The following is a 20,761-nucleotide window of genomic DNA, read 5'->3' on the forward strand; positions in this document are numbered from 1 at the left end:
TAGGAGCACGCTGCAATAAAATCGAATCTGTTCATATTGGTGAGTAGGAGTAGAGGGGAGAGTGTGTGAGGTGCATTTGTACTGGGCCTTTAAATGGATTTTGCATCCGGAGCAGCTTCTCCTTATCCCCGGACAGACACAGGTCAGTGTCCCACCGATAACAAACCTTCTATAACGGGTTTGTTTACACGAGCTAACAGGTACACAACACTTATTACTGTGTCAACTAAAGTAAAAACATACAATAGCTAGTTAGTTAGCGACGGTACGTTAAATGTTAGGTCGTATCAGGTAACCTGAGATGTTGGCTAAAGAGTGGGGGAGTAGGCCAAACCGAAATATGGAGGCAATTTGTGGTTTACTGTTGACATACAGCTACAGCTAGCGCTAAGCATGGAGAGTCACTTTGTACAAGATTGTTTTTTCTGGTGCTGAAACCCATAGAGTAAAGCGCATGCTACACATTTTGCTTTAAAGAAAGCCAGTACGTTCCCGGCGGCGCTAGGCTAGTGTTGCTGCGTCCGTACGTCCTTTCGACTCGGACAGCGACAACCAAGTACCAAGCTCCGTCTAGAATCACGAATCATGAATGTATTATAGCTGGGATGACCTCCTCAAACATTTAATATAATTCGGCGTTCAGCTGTAAAAATTCAGTCTTTTCAGTTTACACGCTGCTCCACAGTGTCACTGTCAGGTAGACCAATTAACGTTAGCTAGATAACGTTAATTTAAAGTTGGCAATAAACATTGATTCAGTTTAATTATTTGTTATTAACTTTTGTTTGAGTAGATAAACCCCGAACTGAGAGAAACAGAAACAGTTTTACTAAAATAGCTATATTGAAACGTAACGGTATTCAACAGACACGCTTGAGTCTGGTTCCGTTCATCAGAGCAGCATGAGCTAGGTTTGATGATGAAGATGAGATTCGGACCGCAACCTCATGTATACATGAGTAGTTAGTAGGTAGTTATATACATTAGCTATTTATCTCTATTTTTTATATGGGCTTTGCCGCTCTTCACAAACAGAGTTTAATGTGAGGAGCGAGAGACTACAGTTGTGTACTCTTAAGATAAATTTATTCAGTGTGTTTATTTGTAGGTAAGTCTACCTGCTATCTGAATTACATTAGTTCAAATTCACACAATTAATAATGTGATTTTTAAGGAGATATCAACAGTGTCTGTATTTGTGTTAAACAGGTGCAGTGCTGCTGCTGGCCTTCAGTTCACTATGGCCCAGAACCAGGTGATCCTGCAGTTTCGATTCGCCACGTTTGGGGACTCCATGCTGCAGAAGATGAACCTCTTACGACACCAGAGACGCTTCTGTGATGTCACTGTGCGCATCAACCAGCTGGAGGTCCCTGGTCATAAAGTGGTTTTTGCTGCTGGCTCTTCTTTTTTGAGAGACCAGTTCATCCTTCAGCAGGACTCCAGGGAGGTCCAGATCTCCATGATCCAGGAGGCAGAGGTGGGCCGGCAGCTGCTGCTGTCCTGTTACACAGGCCAGCTGGAGTTTCCAGAGCTGGAGCTGGTGCATTACCTAACAGTGGCCAGCTTCCTTCAAATGGGCCACATTGTGGAGCAGTGCACGCAGGCCCTCAGCAAGTTCATTAAACCTCAGGCTGCACGCCAGCTGGAGGTAAATGTGGATATGAGGAAGGAGAAGAAGGAGGAGGGATTATCCTCCCAGGCCCAGAGAGAGCAGGAGCGCTCTCAGGTGCGGACTGTCCATCAGGAGGAGGAGGAGGAGGTGGAGCAGGTTGAGGACGACAACAATGGTGATGATGATGATGATGATGACGACGACGACGACGATGACGATGATGATGTCATTATACAGCCTAAGTCCCCTCTCCAGATTTTGAGCAGACGCCCAAGGCAGGGTGCAGTGGAGAATGACATCACTATAGTAAAGGTGGAGTCTGTGTCTGATGTAGCAGAAAATTCCATCACCGGTCACTTCCCCACCAGCCCTCCTGCTGCCCTCCACTCGCCAGAGCCCCAGCATTCGCTCATCAACTCCACTGTGGACAGTCGCAGCAGTGAGATGCCGGTTCCACCTGGCATGGCCGGATACCCGCTCACCCCGCCTCCACCGTCCCCTCCTGCAGAGAAACACAGCGCACACCAGAGGAACTATGACAAGCCTCTGCAGTGGTACCACCAGTGCCCAAAGTGCGCCCGGGTCTTCCGTCAGCTGGAGAACTATGCCAACCACCTCAAAATGCACAAACTCTTCATGTGCCTCCTGTGCGGAAAGACTTTCACACAAAAAGGCAATCTGCACCGACACATGCGCGTCCACGCTGGCATCAAGCCCTTCCAGTGTAAAATCTGTGGTAAGACCTTCACACAGAAGTGCTCTTTGCTGGATCACCTTAACCTGCACAGTGGGGACAAGCCCCACCGCTGCAACTACTGTGACATGGTGTTTGCTCATAAGCCGGTTCTTCGCAAGCACCTTAAACAGATCCACGGGAAGAACAGCTTTGACAACGCAAATGAAGGCAACCTGCACGAAGGGGGGCTTGACTTTGACTTTGGACGAATATGAAATCTGTGGACCATTTTTTAGAAGATATATACCATCAGTTATTTAAATGGGCATGATGCAGATTTTCTCTCAGATGGGACATTACTCAAATGAGTCATCGTAAATGTAACAGTTAAAGAAACTGACACAGTTTATGTGAAGCCAGAGCATGAAGCCAATGATTGCATTATAAAGTGAGTGAATGTGATGGCTGGTTTCAGTGTCAGCCTCATTTTGATGGCTTAAACTGGACAACATAAACATGAAAGGTGAAGCTTTCCTGCTCTTCATTTCATTGTAGCTTCATTACTGTGGACTATTTTTTTTATTTTTTATACAATACATTGTAGATGCCTTCATATCATACTTGAAAATTCAGCACTGAACCACAAAACATAATGACTGTACATCATTAGTTTTATTGATGAATTAACATGTCTTTGTGTCTGATGTGTCCAATGAAAAAAAACATTGCAGAATGAAAAATATTCATTTGTATATTGTGTATACAGTCTACTGTAGGCTCTCTGTCTTACCTGTGTGAATATGACAACATCGACGTCATAAGTCAAAGAAACTTGAAAGAGGGTGGGTATAAAAATACTTAATTGAAGGCAAGCTACACCAGTGACAAATAGGATGCCAAAGTGTTTTGTGAACTGAAATGGTTCTTTTATACAGACTTTATATCTGAGGTACTATTGGACCAAAGTGACAATGTATCTGTCCTGTGTTCATGAAAGTCAGTGTGTGTTGTGAAATTAAAACCTGACTCTTAGCCAATGTTGGTTTCATGCATTTCACGTTGTTATACACTTCTCTCCAACAAACATGCACAGAATTCAACAACTTGAAAATGAAGTGCATGCAAAATGTTAATACAGCAGCGCTGATGTTCAATTGTTTAGAAACTAAATGTTCAAAACAGAACTCCAATGGTAAGAAGACTGAGAGAGTTGCAGTTTCTTATTGTTGTGTAGTTTTTCATTTACAATGCAAAAGAGTAACAAGCACAAATGTTTCAGCCTGTACCCTGCTCAGTGTGCAGGGTTGGTTTAACAGACTTTTTAATCAGTGAGAGTTTGCAGTGTGATTATCAGAAAGTGGCATGTAAATGTGTGGTCAGTTGTTTTAACAAAGGTTTCATTACGTTTGCTGCAGGTGTATCTTCAGACCAGTTAGTAGATTACTAAAGAGGAGGACACAGCAGTGCACTTTTGCATGTTAAAGTGACAGCTTCACCCTCCTGTCATCCTCCCTTCACAACATGAAATCATAAACTTGTGTCCTTTTTGTCTTAACTGTCATGCTGTATATTTACATTGTGGGTGTGTACAGTACAGACACACAACAGCAGTTCAGTCATTGGACTGGAGTCAGTGCCAGGGACGGCACCACTAGTTCACTGTGTCACTGTGAATTAGCTGTGCTGAGATCACCTTCAGTGTTCTGTGCTTAGTGCACTGTTAGGAGGAATGCATATTCCCATCCTGATGTATCATGTCTGTCCTGATCATAAACAAACTAAAACATTCACAGTGATGTTATATGTAGACAGGTCTTACCTTAACATATGATATGAAAAGTGGAATTTATTATCTGTTTCAATAGTTTAGTGATTATGGGATGTTTAATGTACAACAAACATAAGTAAACATAAGTACAAATGTGCTGAACTAAGCCAAAATGGCCAATTTACTCTTGTAGTCCCTGACCAGATGTCATTAATGGCTATCTTGCAATACACAAGTACAATCAGCCAGTCAACATGTCACACAAAACACTGAGCAAGAGACACAAAACAACCACAAAGAGACACAAAATGACTACAAAGAAACTTCAAATCACCACAAACAGAACCCAGACAACCACAAAGGAGCGCTTAACGACCACAGAGACACAAAATTACTACAGAGGAGAAAAATGAACTCAAACACACCTCAGAGAAACACTGTGATGCTGACTATGATGCTGACCTGCTCTGTTCAAAATGACATTATTCCTCCACTGAATATCATTTATTGTTCAACTCAACAAGAAAAGGTTTCATTGTCCAACATACTGTGTTGCACATGGGGTTGGTTTGAACATACTTTATGTCCACAGTCCACCACATTTGAAATGAGGTCAAAGATGTCTTCATGCAGTTAACATGATTTGAATACAATGATTTGAATAAGGGCAGTTTTGTCCACTTATCATTATTGCACAGTCCATCGCTGGTGTGTGGTGCAGCAATGAGCAAGTCTGCAGGCTGCTGCCAGAAATGTGTGGAGTACTTGTTTTATTATGAAACACCAAAAACACTGGTTATTCCAAATATAGGGGTAGGATGTGTGTTCAGGTTCACCCAGCTGCTGGTGGTGCTGTATGTGGTGGGGTAAGTAATGAAAAAAAAATACATTGTACTGATTAAAATGTGGTTCCAAAGCTAAACTAGTCACAGACTATTGCTGTAATGGGCTGTGTGGTGACTTGTGATTTGATTACATTGTTAAAGTATAACACTGCTGTTGTAAACCTGCAGGTATGTGTGTGTGGTGCAGAAGGCATACCAGGAAACAGACACTGTCATCAGCAGTGTCACCACAAAAGTGAAAGGTTTTGCTTTCACCAACACCTCTGACATGGACCCCCGATTTTGGGATGTGGCTGACTATGTTATCCCTCCTCAGGTATTTAAAGACACACAAACTTAATAACCCCTCTCTGTCCTAACCTATCATCAGTGGTACACGCTACATGACAATGGTGCTCAACTGATCAACACAGTGTGATTTACTACAGTGTTACTTTAACTATTTCATTGCTGTGTGACATTTGTGCTGCTCTTCTGTCTAACAGGGTGACCGCTCCTTCTTTGTGTTAACGAATATGGTTGTTACCCCAAAACAAAGTCAGTCACGTTGTCCCGAGGTATGGATGTTACATGATATCTTTTAACACTGTGTTACCATAGTAGATGAACGTGGTTTGTTGATTCACATTATATGATTGGGCTAATTTGCAATGTATATTTTAGGATTGCAGCTAATGATTATTTTCAGTACTGATTAATCTGTAAATTTGTCCCAGCTAATCAATTAACATATCAAAGAATAATTTTGTTCGTCACAAGTTTCCAGAGCCCAAGGTCACAACTTTAAATTTCTTGTTTTGTCCAACCAATAGTACAAAGCCCATAGATATCCTAATGAGGATGATGTGATCTTCACATTTGGAAAGCTGGAAATGGCAAATGTTTGGCTAGTCACACAGCAGCAGAGCTCTAGGGATGGAAGTATCAGTTCGTCCAACCACTGGATGAATTACTGTGAAACATGATCCTCAAAGGATGAATCCTGACGACTGTTGTGATCTTCTGACTTTTCTTCTTCTCATTTGTGGTTTTGAATGAAATGCACTGACAGTTGAAATGATTGTCATAAAATGAGAGAGGGATGAAGTTAAGGATATTTATTGCAGATAAGTAAGTAACCAGAGTTGGGAGCTGGGGGACAGCAGGATGAGTGCAGAGGAACAAACAACAAGAATGTTCAAAGTAGCAAAAACAGGTAATAATCTGTCTTGAAGGCAGCACATTGACTGTTAGCAGAGTCTCTGACAGGGTGGGAATGGCAGGTCTGAGTATTTGAATAGGCTTGATTATGGAGATGAAATGCAACTGGTCTGCTCTGACTCTGATGCACCTGCAGGCAATCACAACACACACACACACACACACACACACACACACAGACAGAGAGAGAGAGAAGAGGGGAGAGAACAAAGGACTGTCATAAGTGTATGGAGAGGCTGAATCGGAGGTGGAGGGCTTCAGGATTTGTCCAGTGCTGTGGTATATGACCAAATACTTGCAAAACAAATAACACAGACTACTGACTTAAATGGAAAAAAAACACTGTTAATGGAACCAATTGCATCTGTGCTTTTCGAGCTATGACAAGTCAAAATGTCTACTGCCAAGATGGCCCATTTATCAATGATGTTATAAATGTTGACAAATCAATTGATCAACTAATCACTTCAGTGTGATGATTTTTTAAGTTATTGGACATTTTTTTATGTGCTAGCATTGTCCAAGTCTCCAATTCAGCATGCATAAGCCAACTTTACTAACACAGCTAAATGTTGCACACATGCACACATCCTAGCCTCATGCCAGCAGGGTTACATTAGGTTTGAATGCTGATTAATGACAGGTTAACACTGATTATTTCTCCTCTAGTTTCCAAGTCAGTCAACGACTTGCGTGGATGATTGTGACTGTATCGAGGGACACAGTGATCCTCGAGGCAGTGGTAGGCTTTTGATATATCATCTTTAAATGCTAAAATAAATGAGTCAGGTAAATTTTTGTAATACCATACATTAAACAGCAGCTGGCATTTATTTTCCACCCAGGTATACAAACAGGACTGTGTGTCAACTATTCCTCAACTGTCCAGACCTGTGAAGTGCTCTCATGGTGCCCTCTTGAAATAGACACTATGCTGCCTGAGTAAGAATATATGCCATGTTATATTATTTATAAGGAACTGCAGTATACAGTAGATATGGCTTGCTTGACATGATGTTTCCCTGTCCCACAGACATGCACTGCTGGCTACAGCAGAGAACTTCACTGTGTTGATCAAAAACAGTGTAACATACCCAAAGTTTAATTTTCACGGGTCAGTATACTGTATCTGAAGGTAAAAGACCTGGGAGAGAGCTGCAGGCTCTTATCAGTACAGTATATGCAAACATACTGTTTTATTGTGTGCCATTATATAAAATGTCTTCCTTCCTCCTGCAGAAGAAACATACTACCACATATTAACTCCTCATACCTGAAGAGGTGTGAATTTAATCGTGCAACAGACCCTGACTGCCCCATATTCCGCCTCAAACACATTGTCTCAGAGGCTGGAGAGGACTTTCAAGACATGGCTGTGAAGGTACAGCCACAATTAAATATAACAACCATATAACAACCATCTTTCAAAATGTGCCTTATTGTATTGTATAATTTTCTATTATTTTATAATTTTCTCTCAAATGTTTATCTCCTTTGACTTTCAGTGGTCAGATCTTGTCTCCACTTATACATAGATAATAAATTTAGTTTTCTAGTTTTTGTGTGTTTATAAAGGGTGGCATCCTTGGTATTATTATTGACTGGAGCTGTGACCTCGACTGGTGGGCTGGGAAGTGTTATCCCAAGTATAGCTTCCGCAGACTGGACAACAAAAACCCTGTCAATAATGTGGCCCCTGGATACAACTTCAGGTAAAACTATTTTTGACACAGCATGATTAATAAATGGATGGAGCTGACAAAACTGAGAAAATGAATATTGCTTTTAGGTTCGCCAAATATTACAAAACCGCAGATGGAGAGGAGACCAGGACTTTAATCAAAGCATATGGGATCCGGTTTGACGTCATTGTATTTGGAACAGTGAGGACTGACTAAAGCTTGTATTGTAGTGTCTTAATCAAAATGTGTGTGTTCTCTTTGCTCTGACAGTACCTTGTGGGTGGGTCTTCTATCTTACAGGCTGGAAAATTTGGAATTGTACCAACTATAGTGAACTTGGGTGCAGCATTGTCATTCCTCAGTTTGGTGAGTATACATGTTCAGTCCTGCAACATGGAAAAACACACACACACACACACACACACACACTTCTCTGGAAAAATTATGACAAGCAGAATTTGAATGTTTTAATTATTTTACCTCAGGTTCCTGTAGTTACTGACTGGTTCATGTTGACATGCATGAGGAAAAGAGATCTTTACAACAAACAGAAAGTCTCATCTCTGAGTGAGGATTCTGAATCAGTGAGTGACTAAACCTTCAGTTTTACAATAAATACATACATTCCTCACTGTTGGAAGTAATTAGTATTGAAAAAATATAGCTAATCACTATTTCAGAGTTAATCTATTTCTTTCTATTTTATTATACAGATGTCAATGGGCACCACCTACGGAACTCAGTAACATGGTTACATCAAAACGGGAGAGTGACCCGAATCTGCTCCAAAAAACAGTCTCCAACGTCATTTAAATTCTTCAATAAAACGGGTTAAATGTGTAAATGTAAAGAATTGGTGTAAGAAATGTTCTGATTTTACCTTTTAGCCCTTATCAGTAATTAAAGATTGACTCCCCCATGCCGCACGGGGGCAGCATAACTTTAGCTAACAACCGAACACAGGATTGAGGCTTCCCAGAATGCTAACAGACAACAGAGTGAGGCAGTAGAACCCTTTAGATGGAGGGACCGTCATAAAAACTTGCTAAAACTGAGTGTTTTTCTTCTTTATCCCTTACTTGTTAAGTTAACTAATTGTTGTATGTCTAGCAGTGGTACACATCGAGGAGCTAGGCTCGCTGTATAAGCAGCGAGCCAGAAAATAGGCTAGTTAATACTGTTAGCCTAACAGCTAAACTTGCTGCTGGGCAGCTTGTTTCCATTAGTTAGCATCGATGAGGAAACCCAACCCCGCTTTAAATGCTGTAAACAGGACTGAGCGGTGTGTCTGGAGTTAGTTAGTTGACCGCTTGTCTAAGAAAGAATACACCACAATGACAGGTGAGTGACTCGATCTGATGTTAACATCTCAACTAATTGATACAAATTGAGCTAACATATTATTGCTTTTTTGTGGTAGCTTCCGTTTACACTTATAGTAATGTTTAAGGAGTTTTTAAAGAGTCATAATAACCACCATGGGTTTTCTTAGAGGATGCCATCCTGTTGGATGTACCTGTCATTCGGCAGCTGTACCACTGGGACTGTGGGTTAGCCTGCTCCAGAATGGTCCTGAAGTAAGTGCACAGTAAAGTAGCTAACCTCTAAAATCATAAATGTCAACATTATGTACTCGGCTAAACCTATTCGTAATAACTATTCTTCACCACATAAATTGTATTGAAATTTTACTTACTACGTTACTAACATGTAGTTGTGAGTGTTACTAGTGTAACATGGGTGCACCATATTAAACCCATAGGGATTCACTGTCTCTGACTGTCCAATCTTGCAGGTACCTCCACCCAGTCTGCGATGAGGAGTTTCAGAGAGCATGCTGGGACCTGAAGCTGACAGAGAGTGTGTGGACTATTGACCTGGCCTACCTCATGTGCCATCTAGGAATCAAACACTGCTTTTGCACACAGACTCTGGGCGTTGATAAGGGGTTCAGGAATCAGGTATTTAACTGAGTTTACGCTATCAGCACTGTCCAAACCTAACATTGATGCATGTGTGTGTGATAGGGTTTTTGTTGTCTCTTGTTATGTTTTGCAGTCATTTTATAAGAAGCATTTTGATACAGAAGAAGACAGAGTGAATGAACTCTTCCTTACAGCAGAGAGCAAAGGTGTGGTGGTGAGGAAATGGTGAGTTTTCTGTTAATTATTGTTCGTTTGAACGAGCCCTCTGCTTTCAATTTACACAGAGTAAACCTAACGTGTAATGTATCTGTGGTTATCTCTCTGTAGTTCAGTAACCGTTCAGGAAATCCAGTCTCATCTGGAGCAGGGCCACGTTGCCATAGTGTTGGTCAATGCTGTCGTCTTGACATGTGAGCTGTGCTCCTCACCAGTCAAATACTGTTGCTTCCTGCCCGTGGGTCAGAAGTGTTTCTGCAGGAAGCCCGAGTACCAGGGTCACTTTGTGGTAGTGTGCGGTTTCAACAGGACCACAGGCTGCATTTTCTACAACAACCCTGCATATTCTGACAGTGAGTAATCTCATACGTCCAAAGCACAAGCTGAATGTGGCACTGTATTTGGAAGAAAAAAAACAATTATAGTATCATTGAGCTACAGGGAAAACTGACGGACTTGCCCTAATACCTGTAGCCCTTCTTAGTATTTAAACAGATTAGGTGATAGACAGACAATTATTTGCTAATAAATTTGATAATTGATTGGTAGGCCATATGTCAAACATTTGCAACTCCCACTTTCCCAAATGTGTACATATTTGTACATTACATAACAATTTGGCTTTTGAACCATTCAGCAGACAAAAAAATATGAAGTTGCCACTCTTGGGCTCTGAAAATAATAATTGTAGCCCTAGATTAAAGTGTAATATGGTCATTTTATGTCAGAAATTTCAAATTAATGATTTAGTCAGCAATTTAGATTTGTTAGGTGTAAACTGTAGGCTGTTGCTTAATTGGTGCTTTAAATACCACTGTTTTTGGAATAATGGAAAATTTGACTGCTCCAGAGGAAAAGATAAGCAATCACCAAAGTTATTATCTTATTATTAATCTCAGAGGGAACATATCTGTATCATGGCAATCCATTCAGTAGTTTGCCATTCACAGAGCTGCAGTAGCATGGCTGCAAATGCGAGAAAAACCATCGACTGATTCTTTAATTATTATAACCCTGTGACAGGTAGTAACAAGTAATGTCCTCAGTTTGGAATGAACAGGTGTGTGTTTGTGTGTGTGTTTTTTTTTTTATTTAGGGGTGTGCTGCACCAGCGTCAGTAACTTTGAGGAGGCTCGGCGGAGCTATGGGACAGATGAGGATATCCTGTTCATCTTTAAGGAGAGTTGATGGACAGTGGTGATGGATTTGGATTTCACTCTTCCTCAGCTCATCATTATATTGACATCATGCTGCCGCAGGTCTCCAGTCCTGAGCCCCTGTCAGCCATTGCAGATCCCCAGGGCTGTCCTCTCTGGTGCTAATAAGCCCGACTGCTCACAAGAATAACATTTGCTGCAGAATCACTGCTCTTATTCCCTCTTATACAGTCAATACTACTTGACCTGTGATAGATGAACAGCTGGAAGGTTCAAAATCTAAGTTGAAATGTATTTTTTAAATTTCCTTTTTGACATGAGCAGATAGTTCAAATGAATTTTATTGTATATTTGTTGAATTTTAATGCCTGTGGTTGCTCATAGATAGAATCTTGTGAAATTTCAGACCGTGAGCAGTGGATATCAGACTTGTGGGAATCACGACCAAGAATAGGAATTACCAGGAAATAGTGTTCATATAATTCAGGGCTGATGACGATAATGTTTCATATAGAAAATGCATTTCCTCTGTTCAGTGGTGAAGTCTGAAGAGGATCATCTGCTGCCACCATCCTCACCTCCACTTGCCTTTTTAAGAATCCTCCTCACGCACCTCTTGGTCACTTTTTATTCAGATGATTCTATCAACAGGGAATACAGGAGTTATAGTGGTTGTGTTTTGAGAGTCTCAGGTAATTAATGCTCTAATGTGTGACGTGTGCATCAAATGACAAAACTAGTTCAATGCAATATTCCATAGACTGTATATGGAACCCAATCTGCCTGCAGAAGAACATGGATAGTGTATGGACGCAATGGAACATGAACTCGCTAGTTTCATTTACTTCACTGGGGGAAAAAAACAGGTAACATGCTTGTTAGGTGGCTGCATTGTTTTTTTGATCATGTGGGGAAAAGGTGTAATTTTGACTCAATCATGGTATCTGTTGAAAACAGTGAAGACTAGGTATTGTCACTCAGTTTTTTTTTAATTTTGGTATTATGTATACATTTTTGCACTACACTTTTCATACCAGACATAATTATGTGTTATTTAAATTAAAGGTTTTATGGTGAAACTGCTTTTCTGAGTCTCTGAAAAGTAGTTTTTCCTGGTGGTTCTGTTTGGTAAGAACACCCAGCACATTTTAAACCGCAGACTTTATTTTTTATTAAACATAGAGCTGCATTTATTATATGTTATGATTAAAGAATTTGAACACATGCTCCATGTTAGTTCTTTGTTTTGTTTACCTGGCTATCTCAAACAACAGTGCTGTTATTCTTTGAGGCTTAAGTATGTACTGTATCTTTCGTTAAGCATTTTCAAATTATGAAAAGAAAACCTAAAATCTCCTGCACAAATCCTTGTCAGTTTCTCTATCAAACTGTCATAATTTAATGGTGTGTTTTCATTGGTCTGATAACCAAACTTTTTCTCGATCTCTTGCTCATAGTATCCCAAAGTAAATTTGTAATGTGAGGAATTGTGTGAGGTCACTTAACTAAAAACAACAAATGTGAGGTTTTTTTCTCCCACCCAAACGCTTGCAAGAAAGCTAACTGGACGGTCCAGTAATGTCCACACTGTCCTAAATATGGTCAATTAAATAAGTGATTGTCTAACGGTTTTCTGTTGGTGCCTCCTAAGGAAAAGAAAGGATGACTCCAATCTTTGAAATTCATTCATGTGTGGGATTCACCTTGAAAAGTCAGAGAATTCATCTTCCAAATAACTGTCACTGAGTCTGTACTTAGTATTTTAAAGACAAAACTAAAATTACCTTGCATTCTATGCCTCTGCCAATCAGTCCAGTTGCAGTTAATTAGTGTGTGAATCCTTCAATTACACCATAAATGTGTTTTGTGAGGTCACCATGACCACCATGACCAATTCAGTCTACTGAATGGTTTTGCTGCTACAGCCTGACTTGGTCTAGTATGACCAGTGGCTTTTAGTGGGTAGCAAACATGGCTGTGTAACTAACATTAGGACTACTGTAACAATAAATGTAGTATTTAGAATTATCCCATAACTGTCAGGTGTTATCTTCAATAGCCACTGTTCTGCAAAATTTACATTGTCTCCCTTTATGGACTTACAGCTCTGACAACAACTTCAGATAAAGTTTACGCTGGCTACACAAAACTGGCCCCTCGATGGACTGGTGATCTGTCCAGGGTGTACCTCACCTCATGCCCACTGTCAGCTGGGATAGGCTCCACCCCCCCACGACCCTTATGGATTAGCAGTATAGATAATGGATGAAGGAATGGATGCACAAAATTGAAAAATTCAGGTTTGACAAATTGTCAACAGTGAAATCAAGTAAACTCAGTTATCATCAAATGACGAACCAAGAATTTTAATTTTATGAGATGAAACGGTGACAAAAATGAATCAGTGTGACAGAATGATAAACACTAAATGTCAGTGAGTCAGTGTCAGTGTGTTTCATACTGAAATAGGTAATAATAAATGTGCAGGAAATTTGTGGAATGTCTTCTACTCCTTCACTATGTTGGGTTTAAAGTCTTGTTTAACAGCCTTGCTAAGTTCCTCTGCGTACTCAGCATACCTCCCAGTCATCTGCAAAGGAAGGTACAGAGAACAGGCAGATATGATTAGTTGTCTGTGTTTATCACAGCAGTATTAAGAGGGTCATATGTCCAATCTATGAATATATTGCTTTGTTAGCAGTGGTGGAAAGTGAACAGGTGCATTTACTCCAGTACTGTACATAAGCACAGTTCTGAGGTGCTTGTGCTTTGCTTGAGGATAGTTTTCTACTTCCACTTCACTACAGTTCAGAGAGGAATACTGTACATTTTATTTCTTAAACTTCACTGACTGAAATGACTGAACGATAAATGAGCTGAGGTTAGTTTTGCGTTGAAATTTGCTGTATTTACCTTAAAACTCCATTTGTCACTGATTTGTCTGTTCAGGTTGAGATCCATTTCTACCACCAGCAGTCCGTCCCGGGTTCTAGAGAGACCCGGGGTACGGCTGCCGTCAGGAGCAGCCACGTAACTGGATCCATAGAAGTGTCCAAAGTCATGGTGAGCTGCAAAAGTCAGGAGAGCAGTATTAAACTGGTACTCCTAAAAATACACCCTGATGGTCACTATATACAGAACCAAAACTGGCTGACTGGGAAAAAATGAGTAAACAAATCAGTAAATGAAATAGTATCTGTAGGCTGTCATTTTCCACTTCAATTCATCACAAATTTACATATTTATTTACTGATTTATGTCTGACTTATCAGTATTATTTCATTTATTTATTTCTTATTTTGCCAAGTAGACACATTCTGATTTAAACAACCAGTTAGCTGCACTTAACTGTTTAAATATCTCACGTGGCCATGGCATTACATGTTTCATTGTTGAGTAACATGCAGGTTATTTTAAAAAAATAAATTTATTAATGTAATTACATACCCTTTAATATATTATAGTATACCGTACCAGTTTCAATCATAGTTTAAATGAAATGAAAATATATCTCTGAATTTAAGGCAATAAATCTCATACCTTTTTTCCCATCACCAGATGTGAATTCATTTTTGAATTTTTCCTGGATGAAACAAAAGGACATAACAAGAATGAAAAACATATTTTTTTTACATGACTTCATATGCTGTAAATTAATCAGAGACATCACAGGATCTACAACATGTGTATACTTACAGTATGTGTATAGTTACAAACACAAACACATAGTTACAGTGGACTTACCGTCCCAACACGGTTGATTGCACAGGTAAAACAGTGGTTAGCTATGGCTGCATTCCTGGCCTCTATAGGCCACATGGGCTCACTGTGGAAAAGAAACAACATTATTGCTGATGTATATATAATATAATTAAATATAACAGCAACTTAAATACATAACAACTTCAATAGGTAATGATACCATTGCCCCCAGGGCTGTGGACCCATGAGTGCCAATCAAAGCCCCAGGTCCTCTGTGCGGAAATTAGGTTACGGTAATGTGATTCATCTCAAATTTGGGAATATGGGAATATGCACTGCCAAAGCATATAAGCAACTGTCATGATAGGGCCTTAAGGTAGGTAGAGCCTGCTTAATTACCCAGACCATGCTTAAGCAAGGTTCCTGAAATTGTGCGTACATGTTGGATATTCCCAAATTAATTTATGTTTAATCAAATAATCAATGAGGTTAATATTTTTGCCCCTGGACCCTTAATAAATAACACTTAATCTTACCTGAGGGCTCCAACAGTAGCTGAGGGGTTGAAGATGATCTCGGCTCCATTCATACTGTACATGAACCAGTTGAGAGGGTGATGGCGCCCGTAGCAGATATTCACAGCTATCTTCCCAAACTGTGTTTGGAACACTGTGTGGCCTGTGTCTCCCTCCATATAATAAGTAGACTGAGTGTGAAGAAAATATGGTGAACACAGCAGTTTGCCTAACTCTACACAGCTGCTGTAGATCATATAGTTTGAGGGAGATTGCCCACTAACCTCATTAAAGTCTCCAATCCTGGGAATATGGTTCTTCCTGCTCTTTCCCAGCACATTTCCAGAGTTGGAGATCACCACCGCTGTGTTCCACAGAGTGTCGTGAAGCTCTTCTCGCTCCAGAATTGGGGAAACAACTACCATGTTGTATTTTTTGGCCAGCTAATAACAGAATTACAGTGTTTTTAGACTGGCGCTCTGCAGTGAAGCATATCTGTGGCAGACCTGTGTAATCTCACCTCTTGGCAGAAGCGTGTGGTGTTTCCTTCTTCAGCAGACTCTGCAAACTGTGTCCATGGTTCTTTTTCACGGGTGCAGAACGCAAAGGGCATGGCTGTGAGGAGAAAGAATCAAGTCAGTCTGTTGAACATTTTATTTACAGTAGATGAACATATCATTTTACAGCTGTAATTGTGATTCATTACAGTACTCACTCCAGGTCTCCTGAAAGCAGACAATGTTTACACCGCACATGGCTGCTACCTCCACCATTTCACCAACCCGACTGTGCATGGCATTGATCTGTGACAGGAACATCCAGGGGATTTACAAAAGTCACTTTCACATTGACTTTCACATCAGCTCTATCTAATGTGTCACAGCATCCCGTCTGTCTCTACCCCACAGCTACCATACCACAACAGGTCTCTCTGAACATGTGTTGATCTGGTTAGTAATATGAGTCTGAGTCCTGACCTGGTCCAGGATGGGGGCATCAGTAGGCAGAACAATACGGTGCTGTATGAGTCCCACCCGGATCCTCCGGGGCGGCCTCAGTTGTTCCTGCGCAGCTTCAAACCTGTAACCTTTCAGCTCAAAGTCATGTTCGGAGGCAGCTTCCACAGCACACGCCGGGAGCTCCAACTTCCTGCAAGAGCAGGTTCCAGGTAATAACTGATCACAGTGTTAAAACATTTTCATCAGTGTCTCTCAGGCCTTGGCTTTAAGTTAGTAGTAAGAAGTAAGCAAAGCCTTTGACTCCTTGGTGGAAAGGAAATCAATCACCTTCTACAGTATATTGATAATCAATTAGTCGGTTTAATCATCAAGACAAAAATGACAGATTAGTTAAATATGAGGATTTGTCACTTTTCTTTGTCATATTAAAACTAAATATCTTTGAGTTTAGCAATTAGCATTTATTAGCCATTATATATTTCATTATTTTATCAATTACTGGAGAAAATAATCAGCAAATTAATGTCTAATGAAAATAATTGTCAGTTTGTGTTTTCCCTCTTCCTCAGTGCATTTTCTCCCTTGTGTATAACTGAACATGTGACAGATAAATATAAGTCTGGATTAATACACCTCTCTAGTTTCAGTCTGGACATAGATTCTTAATCATAAATACACAACTGTGAGGTCTACATGCACACACAAACTGTGTGCACTAACATTTTGAATTTTTCATTGAGTAATCCTTTATTTGGACAGGTGAAAGGTTGTGTGTGTTGCACTGACAAGAAAGACTAAAGTCCACTCAGAGCCACAACAGAATAATAATTTACTCAGAGCAAATGCTGCAGTAAAAGAAAAGGTACATGACAATTTATGTTTTAAATGTCTGGTTCACTACAGTTAAACAAATACTCACTTGGTTTCTTTCCCGAATAAGATGCGTTTTACCTCAGTGAGTTCAGCCTGAGGCAGGTGTGTCTCCAGACAGTCCTCCAGCGACTCAAACTCACACGCGGACATTTCTGCAGTTTCCTCAGGACTGCAGCTTCACAGCAGCGGCAGCACACTCCACTCTCTGCTGCACGCTTTATCTATTACCGTTATATAATCCTCAGTGTTTTCCTGACGTTGATTTTTGTTTGAGGACACTCCACTCTCTAGTTGCTGCTCGCGGAAGTTGGACAGTATCCTCCCTTGTCTGTCTGTCTGACTCCCTGTCTGTCTGTGTTAATATGAGACTGAAACATGTTGGAGCCGTAACCTCAGTGTCACCGCAAAACAACACGCAGCTCTGAGGTGGAAGCTGCTCACTTACTCTAGGAAATTTACCCAATAAGAATAGAATTTTCAATAAGTGTGATTTAGATTTAGTTAGTCTTCTGCATTAAATTCCATCTTTGTGCTACTTTTTACTTCTGCAGGAAAATATTGTTTTTAAATCATATTCATAGTCAGATAACTGTAAATGTAACAGATTAAAATTTTACAGAATTCATTTTTCAACATTATAAGCTAATAAATATATATTTACCACTCTTTTTCATGGAAAGGAAGAACCTTATAAATCAATGGAGAAACAAGATGACAATGCCAACATCCATAGGAAACAAGGGGTCAGTGAATGGTGTGATGAATATGAAAATGATGTGGATCATATGCTATGACCTTCACAGTCACCAGATCTCAACTCAACTAAACACCTATGGGAGGTTTTGGACCCACATGTTTGACAGATGAATGTTGTTCCATCCCTCCACAAGAGTTTCAGAGACGTGTAGAGTCAAAGCCAAGATGCACTGAAGCGTTTCTTCTGTCAGGTCCACGGTAAGATTTGGGTCTGCAGCGTTGCTGGAGTCTTATGTCTAGAGTCTACTCTGTACTCACTGGAGCAGGTTCCTCCACAGAGTCTGCATGCTAAGGCTCACATGCTAAGTCCTGAAACAAACCTGCTCATACTCAAAGGCAGTGAGTTTTCTAACTTGCTATGTAGACTGAAACAAACAGTGGTCACAGGTCACAAACTCTGCAGCTGTTGCTTCCAGCATTTTTTGTCTTCGTTCACACCAGTAGTCATATTCCAAATGTGTTTACTTGTGCTTATTTAAGTTGGATGTTATGTAAAACTATGAATTATGTAAAAGTGGATATTATAAAAATACTTTGTTTGTACAGACCTCTACAGAAGTCTGAATGTAGCTGTTTCAAGACTTAGACTTAGACTTGACTTTATTGATCCCTTTGGGATGACTCCCTCAGGGAAATTAGATAAAACCATTTTTTGCAACTGTGAGATCAGAACAATAATAAAACAAATGCCTTTGTGAGAATAAACTAAATGTCATGTCATTTTTTCATAGTATTCACACATTCATTCCATTAAAGACGGTAGAAGACTACCTCTTACAACCAAGTTGGTTGCACTGATCACTACAATAGAAAATATACATTTGCCACATTCCTGTTTCTGATGACTTAAACAGATAAATACAGGATATACACTGTGTTTATGTGTAAATACATCAGGTTTGTCTCAGGTTTTTTACAGAGATGTGTCTAAAGAAATCAGACGTAAAAGTCATGACTCTAAAAGAAACTACTTAATGTGGTGGGTTGTGTTATTTGCAGAGATGTCTTTGCTCCTGGTTTGTTTGGCAGGGCTGCTCCTCTGTGTCCGTCCTCCTCTTGTCTTTCTGTCTCGCTCCTTGTTGGGGTTTGACAGTTTCTTCAGCAGCTCTACATCAGAGGAGTTGACAAACTATCATAACTACATGTACAGTATATTTTGTGTGAAGATTTTTGGTTTGACCAACAGGAGGCCTCAGAGAGCCATTTAAATCCTGCTGGTCAGTCAGCACAGCTCAGTCAGGAGGTTTTTTCCTCTGTTGTGAGGGTTGTACCTACCTGTTAACTCAGGATGACTCTGGCTGTAGTTGTTTAGGAGAGACACATATCTCTGACCTCCAGTATCATCATCGCCTGAAGGGAAGTAAAGACATGAACTTTAATATTTAACAAAATAGAGGAGCAAGCTAACTGTTTGCTCCCACAAAACAAACTGGAATAAACTTTTTGTTACTGAAAAGTTACAATTTTTATGTTTACCAAAGTCAAAATCTACTTTAGAAAACTTTTATTATATCATATATTTATTTATATATTGAATAATTATACTTTTACATTCTCCTTTCAAAGCTGTAAAGACAGGAGGAATCAAACTATTCAGGCCACAGATGGATAATTAAATGAGGTTTTGAAAATGTTTTATTTCTCTAAGCATTCATTCATGTGTAGTCCTGCTGATGGATTGAGCAGACAGACTTACGGCAGACTCGTAGGAGGACATAGCACTGTCTCTCCTCCAGCACGCTGCTGGCCAGATCCACACTGTGCTGTTTCACCTCTAAGTTCATCACTGAGCCGCTGCTGTCCATCAGGTCCACACACTCTACAAAAAAATATGGTTTTTACTCTTTCTTACATAATCAATCAAAAGGAGTGATTATGAACATTTTCACCTGTTTGTTTGGACAATTGTAGCTGGTCAGTAAGAGAACAAGGTTCACAGAGACTTTTTAAAAGAAATTTTAAAAATGAATCCACCTTAAACTATTAAACTAGTGAGGGGGCAAAAACAGGATTTTGGAAAGTGACAGGCACATGTAACCCCCCCATTCCCAGTGGAAATGACTCAAAATTTCACCTTTAAAGTCCAGACCGCACCTCTTCTTTATATGATGAATGAAGTGTATCAGCTTACAGTTGAGATTGAACATTTCCATCCTGCTGTCTGTCAAGACATTTAAAGTATTACATACTTTTCACTTCACATTAATATTTACACTTTAATTATTTCATCGTACAAGTGTTTATTCTCCCTCTACTTGGGCATGTATACTCTAATAATAAACAAACTTCAAATGCTAGGTTTACTCCTACTTAAAATTAATGGCTACATTGATTGAATCTTTTTTTTTCTACTTGAAAAGAAGAGAGAAATACATATACCCAAGAATTTTACTAACCTCCAAACAGAATAGTCACAAACATTTTCTGGTCCTGGCTGCAGTTTAGCTCCTCTGGTTCTGCCACTACCACTCGTTTAAAGCAACTGTTTATTCCAAAGAGCCCAGGGAGTAACAGGCTTGGAGCAGGCACAAAGTGCAACAAAAGAGGCTGTTAAATCAGTGTTGTGGTCCACACCTTGTGTCAAAGGCTTGGCTTTGAGGGAGAGGCTGTATGAACTGGCCTGCATAATGTAGAGATGGTACACACACACACACACACACAGCATCCTACTCTTCTTCTTCTCCTTTTCAAAGTTAAAGTCTTTTAAATGAGAGGACAAGGGACTGCTGTTGTCTGTATCCATGGAGTCTCTACACACAGACCGACTGGCACTCTGGACTGTATAGCTACGTGTTGGACAGTGATGTCACAACTGACTAAAAAAAGAGGTTTTATTGTTTCCCGCCACGGGTTGGAACTAATAAGTTGAATG

The 20,761-nt window shown here is 40.1% G+C and overlaps 5 protein-coding genes across 8 annotated transcripts; 3 read left to right on the forward strand and 2 right to left on the reverse strand.

The window, feature by feature from the left end:
- The first annotated feature begins 5 nt into the window (after positions 1–5).
- zbtb26 (zinc finger and BTB domain containing 26) lies at positions 6–3,328 on the forward strand. 2 transcript variants are annotated; one of them, XM_018669415.2, is made up of 2 exons: positions 6–200; positions 1,210–3,328. In XM_018669415.2, the coding sequence occupies exons 1-2, from the start codon at positions 94–96 to the stop codon at positions 2,564–2,566; spliced, it is 1,464 nt and encodes a 487-aa protein (XP_018524931.1). In that variant the 5' UTR covers positions 6–93; the 3' UTR covers positions 2,567–3,328. The 2 variants fall into 2 exon arrangements, with proteins under 2 accessions (XP_018524931.1, XP_018524932.1); XM_018669416.2 differs by having other exon boundaries at positions 56–142.
- Positions 3,329–3,474: 146 nt separating this feature from the next.
- p2rx4b (purinergic receptor P2X, ligand-gated ion channel, 4b) lies at positions 3,475–8,677 on the forward strand. Its single transcript, XM_018669418.2, has 12 exons — positions 3,475–4,925; positions 5,073–5,220; positions 5,390–5,461; positions 6,774–6,846; positions 6,950–7,046; positions 7,138–7,218; positions 7,344–7,485; positions 7,680–7,816; positions 7,894–7,987; positions 8,087–8,152; positions 8,272–8,370; positions 8,500–8,677. Exons 1-12 carry the CDS (start codon positions 4,783–4,785, stop codon positions 8,530–8,532), a joined length of 1,185 nt encoding a protein of 394 aa, XP_018524934.1. The 5' UTR covers positions 3,475–4,782; the 3' UTR covers positions 8,533–8,677.
- Positions 8,678–8,765: 88 nt separating this feature from the next.
- Positions 8,766–12,308, forward strand: gucd1 (guanylyl cyclase domain containing 1). Its single transcript, XM_018669420.2, has 6 exons — positions 8,766–9,127; positions 9,279–9,363; positions 9,582–9,747; positions 9,845–9,936; positions 10,039–10,280; positions 11,024–12,308. The coding sequence occupies exons 1-6, from the start codon at positions 9,121–9,123 to the stop codon at positions 11,113–11,115; spliced, it is 684 nt and encodes a 227-aa protein (XP_018524936.1). The 5' UTR covers positions 8,766–9,120; the 3' UTR covers positions 11,116–12,308.
- Positions 12,309–13,434: 1,126 nt separating this feature from the next.
- Positions 13,435–17,506, reverse strand: upb1 (ureidopropionase, beta). The gene is made up of 10 exons (XM_018669419.2): positions 17,180–17,506; positions 16,279–16,450; positions 16,017–16,104; positions 15,822–15,916; positions 15,586–15,744; positions 15,323–15,492; positions 14,829–14,910; positions 14,625–14,667; positions 13,998–14,152; positions 13,435–13,674 (listed from the first exon to the last, which is right to left on the reverse strand). Exons 1-10 carry the CDS (start codon positions 17,281–17,283, stop codon positions 13,591–13,593), a joined length of 1,152 nt encoding a protein of 383 aa, XP_018524935.1. The 5' UTR covers positions 17,284–17,506; the 3' UTR covers positions 13,435–13,590.
- Positions 17,507–18,471: 965 nt separating this feature from the next.
- Positions 18,472–20,654, reverse strand: LOC108878065 (uncharacterized protein C22orf15). 3 transcript variants are annotated; one of them, XM_018668362.2, is made up of 5 exons: positions 20,286–20,648; positions 19,952–20,050; positions 19,586–19,708; positions 19,165–19,239; positions 18,472–18,996 (listed from the first exon to the last, which is right to left on the reverse strand). In XM_018668362.2, exons 1-5 carry the CDS (start codon positions 20,308–20,310, stop codon positions 18,857–18,859), a joined length of 462 nt encoding a protein of 153 aa, XP_018523878.1. In that variant the 5' UTR covers positions 20,311–20,648; the 3' UTR covers positions 18,472–18,856. The 3 variants fall into 3 exon arrangements, with proteins under 3 accessions (XP_018523878.1, XP_018523879.1, XP_018523880.1); XM_018668363.2 differs by having other exon boundaries at positions 19,964–20,050; positions 20,286–20,647; XM_018668364.2 differs by lacking the exon at positions 19,165–19,239 and having other exon boundaries at positions 20,286–20,654.
- Positions 20,655–20,761: the final 107 nt, after the last annotated feature.

The sequence above is a fragment of the Lates calcarifer genome, linkage group LG13 (assembly GCF_001640805.2).
Source record: "Lates calcarifer isolate ASB-BC8 linkage group LG13, TLL_Latcal_v3, whole genome shotgun sequence".
Lineage (NCBI taxonomy): Eukaryota > Metazoa > Chordata > Actinopteri > Centropomidae > Lates > Lates calcarifer.